This window comes from Kryptolebias marmoratus, linkage group LG4, assembly GCF_001649575.2.
Source record: "Kryptolebias marmoratus isolate JLee-2015 linkage group LG4, ASM164957v2, whole genome shotgun sequence".
In the NCBI taxonomy this organism is placed as follows: Eukaryota; Metazoa; Chordata; class Actinopteri; order Cyprinodontiformes; family Rivulidae; genus Kryptolebias; species Kryptolebias marmoratus.
Genome location: NC_051433.1, coordinates 10,022,470 through 10,032,336, shown reverse-complemented (window position 1 = coordinate 10,032,336; position 9,867 = coordinate 10,022,470). Strand labels below are relative to the sequence as shown.

General features: G+C 39.0%; 2 protein-coding genes across 3 annotated transcripts in view; both read left to right on the top strand.

The window, feature by feature from the left end:
• The first annotated feature begins 231 nt into the window (after window positions 1-231).
• Window positions 232-6,400, top strand: tamm41 (TAM41 mitochondrial translocator assembly and maintenance homolog). Of its 2 annotated transcripts, XM_017408606.3 has the most exons (8): window positions 232-602; window positions 1,021-1,203; window positions 1,360-1,452; window positions 2,050-2,200; window positions 2,707-2,852; window positions 4,566-4,731; window positions 5,030-5,092; window positions 5,515-6,400. In XM_017408606.3, exons 1-8 carry the CDS (start codon window positions 465-467, stop codon window positions 5,604-5,606), a joined length of 1,032 nt encoding a protein of 343 aa, XP_017264095.1. In that variant the 5' UTR covers window positions 232-464; the 3' UTR covers window positions 5,607-6,400. The 2 variants fall into 2 exon arrangements, with proteins under 2 accessions (XP_017264095.1, XP_037831485.1); XM_037975557.1 differs by lacking the exons at window positions 5,030-5,092; window positions 5,515-6,400 and having other exon boundaries at window positions 3,341-4,708.
• Window positions 6,401-9,553: 3,153 nt separating this feature from the next.
• vgll4b (vestigial-like family member 4b) overlaps window positions 9,554-9,867 on the top strand; it is a 32,837-nt gene continuing 32,523 nt past the window's right edge. The window contains exon 1 of the mRNA XM_017408817.3: window positions 9,554-9,721. The gene's annotated coding sequence lies outside the window, so the exon portion shown is untranslated. The remainder of the gene's footprint in view (window positions 9,722-9,867) is intronic.

Here is a 9,867-nt window from a genome sequence, read left to right as displayed (position 1 = left end):
GAAAACCGCCCTCTGCTGGATAAAAGTAAAATCGTTTACACTTTCTCTATTATCCGAGTCAGTAACTAGATAAATATTTTTCAAATAATAAGGGTTAGTGACAAAATGTCAAATAAATTAGGTCTGAGGTGTTTATAATGATTTCGAAGGTTTATTATGCCGTTCTGCTGTTTACAACTACATTTCCCATCATCCCGTTCGCCGCAGCGGAATTTGTGACGTATATTTTGGTCGACGGAGCAGCGCTGCAAAACAGACCTGGATGGATGGAGTTTAGTGAGAAAAAATTAGTTAATTTTAAACATACAAAAGGCCCATAATTGAGCGAAGTGACACGAAACTTTCCGTTTGATATGTATGTTTCAGGTCACCGGACCAATTCTTTGTTATAAAGTTTTTTACTCGATTTCTGACCAACGTGGCTCGTTCATGAACAGGTGTTGCAGTGTGTTGCCTGTTCAAAAATGACTTTGCCAGCTTTGCACAACACTGGCGTCTTTTACAGAAGGATACTGTCCCAGTTTCCACAGGATATTAGCTTAGCTTTTGCCTACGGTTCTGGCGTTTTTAAACAGCATGGAACCAGCCAAGGTCAAATGGAGGTAAGAGGTTTGAAACGCTGCTTTGTGACATGAAAACAGCATTTTGGGTGAAGCAAGAGTGACTATAATTAAAGCACACATCTGGCTGTAGTCCCTCATAGTCACACAATGTGAAATGTCTTTGTAAATATTTCTTAAATCTTACATGAAGTCGCTTTTCATAATTTCCAGACATTTTTCGCAAAACATCAATAATAGAAAAACTAAATACTCTTTGCTGTAATACACTTTACTCCAATGAACGTTTCTAGCTCACAAAATCCCACCATTGTTGTATGTTTTCAGTAAAGATTCAAAAACATGACCATGAGAAGATTCTTTCCTCACTACATTCATTAAATTGAAGCTGTCATGAAGCTGTTCATTCATTGCCTAAGAAAAGCTTTTATTTATGTTTTATTATTTCCAATATATACAGAAAAACATGCTGGACTTTGTGTTTGCTGTGGATGACCCGGTGACGTGGCACACCATGAATCTGCTGCAGAATCGCAAACACTACTCTATCCTCAAGCTGATGGGTCCCACAAAGATAAGCTCCATACAAATGAACTACGGAGCTTCTGTGTACTATAACACACTGGTTCCTGTGGATGGAAGGGTAAATAAGATTACTGTAAGATGGAGTGTGTCCAAAAGTTTTTTTCTTTTTGTAATAAAGATTATGATGGTGCTTAGCTGACCTGTCTGTCAGTATGCATTTTAGGAGCTTATCCTGTGTTTTTCTTACTAACCAAATACCTCTCCTCTTGTTCAGGTAATCAAATACGGTGTGATTAGCACAGACTCTCTGATTGATGACCTCATGCACTGGAAGAGCATGTATGTTGCTGGACGCCTTCACAAACCGGTCAGTATCTTGATCACATGCAGGTTAAAAGACTTCAGTTGTCTCCAAATCTGATTCCTGAAACAAAACCTCTCAGGTATATCTGTGCACGTCATAATAGTTTTTTGCTTTTTTTAAAAAAATGAAGAAACACCTGGACTTCTTTTCTTGTTTTTTTTTTTTTTAAGACATTCGTTGGCCAACGAACACCCTAACAACCTTCATGAGGTAGGGGAGGGAGAGTGATTACCTCTGCCAAGGAGGTTATTTCTTTCAAAGTGTCTGTACGTCTGTCTGTTCACAAGATTACTTAAAAACTAATGAACAGGTTTTTTATGAAATCTTCAGTAAATTTTGTGCTCTCCGAGTGCTTCTGGTTTCCACCTGAGTTCAGCTCACATAGACGGAGCACCTCGCTGTAGTTTTAAAGCTTGAAACGCCGCACTTTTCAGTTTGAGGTGGAAAAAGCTCCTTGGGTGAGCAGCAGAAGGTCTTCCAAGAACAAGAAAAGAAGTTCAGTCTGGGCAGCCATGTCCTGGGTGTCTTAGATTCTTAACCAACACACAGCATATCTGTGCGCGCTCGCTCATCGTGTGGTGTGTGTGTGTTCCTGTCCAGGTGAAGATGCTGGTGCAGAGCGAGAATGGAAAGCTTCGCGCTGCTCTGGTGGCCAATCTGAAAAGTGCCGTGACGGCCTCCTTCCTCATGCTTCCTGAAAGCTGCACTGAGGACGACCTTTTCCAGCAGATCGCTGGGCTTTCTTACGCTGGTGTGTGACTTATAGAGCTACCTAAACCTGAAAATCACACACTTTAAAAAGTACAATCACACTATGAGTTTTTTTGAGAACTGTTGCATTAATTGCACAGAGGAAAACATGAATAAAAATAAGCAGATAAGCCTAATATTAGATAAATTGTGTTTTTTAGAAGATCTTAATATGTTTATGGATACATTCAGAAGGCAGCTACACTCTGCACTGAAATTTGTAGTTGCTCCTTTATTGATTTGGCTGGAATGACAACATTTATTTATTTTTTGATGTACTGAAAAATGTTCCTTTTCTGTTGACCCAGTAATTGTTTACATACCAAGTGAGGGAAGGTAAAATTGTGTTCAGTGAGGTTGTCAGTGTTAGTGGAAAAATATAACAAATTATTTTGAAGAAATGATTCTTTCTAAATATTGGACAGGCTGTGGCTGGAATTTTTGTATTTTTTTTAGTCTTATTGACTTTGGCTTTTCAAAGAAAACATTCTGTCTGTGCCTCTGAAGGGGATTTCAGGATGGTGTTTGGAGAGGACAAATCCAAGGTGGCCAATATTGTGAAAGACAACATTCAGTACTTCAGGATTCTGTACAGCAACATCCTGCGGGACTGCCCTCAGGTGGTCTACAAACCTCAACAAGGAAAACTGGAGGTATGACATCGGAAACAAGCAAAAGCACACAGCTCAGTGTATTATCTCACCTGATCTTTGAGGAATTTAGCTAAACATTTCTCTTAATCTCACAATGCTATAGTAGTGAAAAATGGGAAACATTCATGTTGAATAATTAAGATATTAGTTCTATTACTAAGAAAAAAGTGCTACTTAAAAAGATTCATCAGGTATTCCTTTCCCCAGTTTGTTTAAAATGTAACATAATATACTTTAATTATTGCTGCAGCGCTAAACAAACACATGAATTTGCCAAAAAATGCTCCTCTTTGCTGCTTAAAAAAATCCCTGTCATAATTTGGTTGTAAAACAAGCAGACTGATATTATTATTCACAGACTTTTACTGTTTTATTTAGGTCAGTGTGTAAAATGTTTGTCTGAACTTTTTTTTTTTTTTTTTTTTACAACCTTCAAACATGTTTACAACTTTCCTGCTGCACTGCCTACCTGTTGCTGCCACTCCCAGCCACACAAGGAAATACTCCTCACCTGAGGCGCCGCACCTTCCTGGAATAACACGTTTAGTAAAAGGAGAGGAGGCGCGTTCGGGCGCAAGGCTCTGTGTGCCTTTTGTTTACCTGTGCGTCATATCTCTGCAGCGAAAAACAGCCCCGGGGAGTTGTGCACTATGAGGTTTGCCGACGGGAACGACATTCGGAGCCCAAAGTCACAAATGCACGAAGCATGTTTACTTTTTAGGTTAGTTAGGTTGTTATTCCTTTAAGCTTCAGTGGAAATGGCTACCTGGGAACAAAGTTAAGACTCGTGACTTTGCACATTCTTTCAAAAAGGGCTCTGCGGTGTTTGTGTGAAAACATCCCAAAACATCCCACTTTGTGTGAACCTGATTCTAAGGACAGCCTGCCTCTATGAATCCAATACTTTACTGTCCTGGATAAACCGATGCCTGTGCAGATGATCACAGTATAACTAAAATATCAGAAACAGTCCAGACTAACCATTTACTTGTTTCTCTAATTTGGGTTACTAATATTTTGTTTCTTATCACAATATACAGGAAAGAAAGTAGCAAATGAATAACAAAAGAACAATATAAAAGTCAGGAGTTTTTTTATGTAATAATAGCACAACAGCAAAAATAAATGCATTTTTTCAACTGTAACATATACAACCAGATACAGTATTTCAGCTCCTATCAATACTACTGATATATGAAAGACCTCAGTTACCTACAGTAATGTAATTATACAATAATCAATATTATCCTGTGAACCTAAAATGGCTTTTACTTTTTATTTTGTTTTTTAACTTTTTTTTCATCAATTATGATGTATTGCCAATTGTAGATGACATTTACAATATTCAGAAAAAAAATTAGAAAAAAGAAGTTGTAATAACTTAAAGAATTTGATACAAAGGGCCACACATATATTTGAAAATTGCATTATGGGTAATGGATAAATAGGTAGATAGATGTACTTTAATAATCCAAACCTGGGAAATCCTTTTTTTGCAGCAACAAATAAATTGAAACAATGAAAGTGTGCAAACAATAACTTAAATCTGGGTTTAAAATGTACAAACATGTTTTAACATCATTTACAGTGAAAATTGTAAATAATAAATTATTATAGTCTCTTTTCTTTTAGTGGTGGATATTTGTATTTTTTATCAGAGTGATATCAACTGTAAGTATTTCTCCTCATTTATTCTAGCTTGTGTTCTTTCAGGTCGACAAAAGCCCCGAGGGCCAGTTCATCCAGCTGATGGCGCTGCCCCGAACTCTTCAGCAAAGAATCACCAAGCTGGTCGACCCTCCGGGGAAGAACCGGGACGTGGAGGAGATCCTGCTGCAGGTGGCTCAGGACCCTGACTGCGGGGCAGTTGTGCAACAAGGTAGTGTGAAAATAGGAAAACACGTCGTCAAAAACTGCTCCAGAGTCTGTTCTTGTGAAATGATGCACGGAGAAGAAAACAAGAGGGAGCTGCTTCTGAGATTCATCATCACTGATACTTTTTAATCACAAAGATAAACTGATGAAGCGATATTTTCACTTTATTTCGGCGAACAAGAAATGTTTTTCAAGTGATGGAAACACAAAGCATGTACTTTTAAAATCTCAACAGAAAACAGCCTCAATAATTGACACGGACTCTTAAACACTGGGCTGATGAAATGTTACTTGGTTCACAGGTATCTCTTCTATCGTGAAGTCATCCAGTGTAACACAGAGTATCAAAGGCATTGCTACAGCTGGTGAGAACTCTTACTGTTAATCTGTAATCTGATATTGATTTGTTTTATAGTAGGGCAATATACAAACAATATATACACATCGTTATTTAATGAGCTTCAGAGCTGCTGGTTGGTGTCTTATTTGCTACAAAGTTAGAAAGAATAACAGCTTTTATTTACTATCTCAGTAGCTATTGTTGGCTGTTTAGATCAGTTTGGATAATAAGACAACCAGCAGCTCTGAACCTCATTAAATGACGTTGTGTTTATATTGTTTGTTTAATTTATCCCAGGTTCTGGCATTAAAATATTGCCCAATTGATTGTAAAGTATGTCGTACCTCTTACTTTTTTTTAGAAATACTTTTTGGAAGATGCATTTTAAGAGCATGGTTTTTTTCGTCTTGATGCGGACACAGTCTTCTCGTGTGTCGTTCTCTTTAGGCTTGTGGAAGACGGTGTCATATAGCTCCAAAAAACTGAAGAAGATGTGGAGGGGGTGGAGGAGGAAGCCATCTGTCTCACACATGTCCTGATGCAGATTATTAAACCTGCCTGTTCTTGTGATTTTTATGGAAACTATCTATGATCCGTCCTTTCTTTCCCGTTTTTGCACCCTGACCAACTGTGACTGGAACACTCACATTCTTATCTCCCTAATTTATGTCTCGTGTCACTTTGTGTGCTCTGTAAATATAACGCTGTCTGCGTGTAGTTTAAAAAAAAACCTTTATACACCTGCTCTTTCACAATGACCTGATGGTGGTTGGAGAAAAAAAACAGACATTTCTAGAGTCAGACTGAATTAGACCGTTAATTGTATTAAATATTTGACCTTTCTGGTTTAGGGCTGCAGTGAGTCAGAAGGCTCTGCTGCGAATGTAAAGGGCACAGACTGTGTTAACACAGCTTGAAACGTTTACCTCGAGTCTAATGAAATGACTCTGGCTCCATGTGTTAAAGTTACACCTGAGTATTTTTTTCACGAGAATGGTGCTGTCCTTGTTGGGACTCATGTCTGACATAATAGGCTTCAACGTGATTTCAGAAACCATGCTTTTACTTTTTAATCCGTCTGTACTGGTGTTTGACTCTTGTGTTCAGAGTTTCACTCTCCAGATCGGGGTAGTGATCAGCTTTGGTAACATTATATTCAAAAGAAGTGACGTTTGAGCGATTTATCCATTGACATGTAACTGGAAATAGGACAGTGGTGTCCAATCCTGGTCCTGGAGGACCACTACCCTGCATGTTTTAGTTGTTTCTCTGCTTTGACACACCTGATTTGAATAATTGAGTGATTGACAGGCTTCTGCAGAACCTGAAGACCTGCTGAAGAGCAGGGAAACAACTAAAACAGTGGTCTCTGATCCTGGTCCTGGAGGGCCACCATCCTGCAGGTTTTACTTGTTTCTCTGCTCCAACACACCTGATTTGAATCAATGTGTGATTAACAGGTTTCTGCAGAACACGAAGAAGTAATTTAACCACTAAATCAGGTGTGTTGGAGCAGGGAAACAAGGAAAACATGCAGGATAGTGGGTCTTGAGGACCAGGGTTGGAGACCCCTGAACTAAAACTAACTGTAAAACCTGTTTGACCCTTAAACTGACCTTTAACTTTTCAGGGTTCACTTCTTGGTCCCCCTATATGTGAAGTTAGCTTCCAGGTTTTGTATCCCTAAAACAAGTTAAACAAAACCACACACACACACACACATTGCCTTTACTTTGCCAAAGAAGATATGTTAAATTTTTATGCCTTCAAATGTTTTTATTCATCCACTGCAGTCCTTTGATGGCATGGTGTGTACTGATGCCTTGGAATACCTTGCTGTAGAATGATTAATCTCCATTTAAAAATTAAAAAAAAGTTAATTAAAGTGTTATATTAGCAGTAGTTCACCTCTATTTTATGGTTTTGTTTTGAGCATGAAGTTTCTTTAAAAAAAATCCAATATATGCAAAGACAAAATGTTTTTACTAAGCAGAAGCTTCCATCTCGGTCAAAGTAGAAGAAGGTTGTCTTCCTGCAACGTACCTGGTTAGGCTATTTTAATTTTATTTATTCTTTGTCATTGTTGAACATGAGCTTGGATAAGTTAACAAACACGTATTCATAGCAGCAGAGGAGAAGTGAATAAGAATAAACATCACTGACTGAAGTGTAACATGCAGACTCTGTGCTTTATTTGCCATTTTCCATATTCCTTGATTTCATTTAAAAGGATATTTTTCCTTTTAAATGGCGTCAGCTGTTTTCCTGAGGTGCTCTGGGGCAGAGTTCTGTTTTAGCAGTGGGAGCATAATTGATCCGATTATTTGGGGCAAATCAAGTTAGGTGTGTCAGTCATTTGTTGGACTCGTAGTGCTGTCTGACTCATCCCAGTGGGACAAGTCAAAGACTTTTGTGGTGCTTATCAAGTGTTTGTTGATGCATTTCTCTGTAGAGATATCCTGTCGTAGTTAGGGCTAAAGGATGATTCATGTCGACACCAGCCGTCAGCACAACAAAAGCATTTCAATCACTTCAAACAGCTTAGATTGTTTTCTGCTCACGTTTATTTGTCACGTAAGTTCATGCGCGATGCTAACAGAATTCAGCGTGACGGGATTGTGGGTTGTTTTGAATGTGTCAAAGCTTAGTTATTCCCAGCAGCTGCCCTTTGACTTTATGAACATTAGTGCTGCTGCCGTCCAGAGCAGGAGGGGAGGGAGCTGAAATGTGCTGACAAGCAGTAACCACTTAGGATGTCTTCAAACAACAGCAAGAAAAAATAAATAAATCTGTGACTAATCTAAACTTAATATAGGCTGTTAGTACAAGGATGAAAAAGTTGCGTGAAATGGCATCTTTAAAGGCAAAACAAAAATCAGAAAGGTTATTTGTTGCATGTCAAATGAGTCACCATCATTTTTTTTTTCCATTACTCATCCCTTCGTGGTGAGTCATCTTGAAGCAGGCTCAAATTCGTCCTCAAATGTCAAATGTCCTTTTTTTTGTGTGTGTGTCCCCTGCTGGTGAACTAGCAGCCGTTACTGTATGCGTTGTGTTGCAATCACTGTCCTGAGCACACAAAGCTTTTCTTGGACACTTTTCAGGTTGACGTTTTTGTTCCAAACATTACGCAACCCTACAGTAAAAGGAGGAGGGTGAAGTTACGTTTACTCAGGTATTATAGTGTTGACAAAGTTTATCTGGCAAATTATCCTCAGATGATCTTTATTCTCCCGCGCCTCTGTGTTTTACTAAGTGCACCTGATATAAAATTAAATCAAACAAACTAACTGTAAACTAAAAGCTAACACAAAGATGACTCAATTTAACTGTTGTGTCTATTATGTTTTTATGTTTTTCTCTCACTAGAATTCTGCATAAAAATAAAATTATTTAACCACTTTATAAGAGACTGAACAGTGGTAATCAGTGGAAAACTTGTGCCTTCAGGTTCCTTTAACAGATGAGCTGTTTGTTTTTGAAACTTCACAGATGAAGATTGAGAAAGAAGCAAAATGAGGAGTAAGACAATCTCTGTTTTATAAAAATTGGTCTGGACCCCCCATGATTTCCACCTACACATGGTGGATTAGTGGTTAGTATTGTTGCCTCACAACAAGAAGGTCCTGGGTTCAGTCCCGGGTTATGCCTGGGGTCATTCTGTATGGAGTTTGTTCGCGTGGGTTTCCTCCCACGGTCCTGAAACATGCATGTTTAAGCTGCCTTCAGGCCTCAGTGGGGTTTGCCTGGGCTAATAACCCTTTCATGCATAGTGGACAGCTATTTAAAAGCCATTTTTTTGTAAATTGATGTGGCTTTTATGTCACTGCTGCACATAGACCACTAAAGTGGACTCTAGCGCATCATGTAATACACTACCATCTAGTAAAAAGAAATAAATCTCAAAGTGTATGCGGTCCAACTGGGTGGATATGTGGAGAAGTTCTTGAATGAATACATTTTTTACAATTCTTTTTTTTCCCCACTCTTTTTTTTAATGCTCTAAGAAAAATGAAAATAAAAAACACTTTCGGGAGAAAAAAAAAATCCTGGCTGAAGTGATCATTATTCATGCATGGAGGGGATAGAATTGAGTTTTAAAATCACCAAATTATCCATTTTCTATTGCGTGCCACGTCTAAAGATCTGAACTGTCACTTTAAGAAGTGGCTTTGATAAAGCAGCCCGCAAACTTTATAAAAATACAAAATGACAGTTTTCCTGCAGGGTCCCCTCCCTCCTGTGAACTAGTTCTCTTTAACTAGTTGTCTGTGAACTAGTTGTCCGAGTATTCGGCGCGGTGACAGCGCGTGACGCAACGCGCCAACGACATAATAAATGCTGATATCGTTCCTCCAGCGCTCCACCAATCAGCGAGCTCCACTTTCACCACCTGCTAGGAACTGAATTCCATCATTCCTGGCATTCCTGCTCCCTCCCTCCCTCCCTCTTCCTCCTCCTTCCTCCTCCTCCTCCTCCTCGTTTACAACCAAGTTTTGTCCCGACAGCTACTATTGTCTGTGCTCGTCCCTGGGCGCTTTAACCGCGGAACTTTCTTCTGTTTTTTTATTAATATTTATCCGTATATGTGGACTTGTTTTGGTTTGCTTCTCCATTATCGAGCTGGAAGACTCCAAAGTGGCGCTTGAGGGAGGTATGTGTCCAAAACATGCTGGAGTTGTTTCTGACTGACGTTGTTCCGTGTTTTTGCTTGATTCAGCCCGGTTCTCCGAGATATTCGCTGAACGCAGACGCTCGTGTGTGTGTGTGTGTGAGTGTGCGTGGGGCTGAAATAGTATT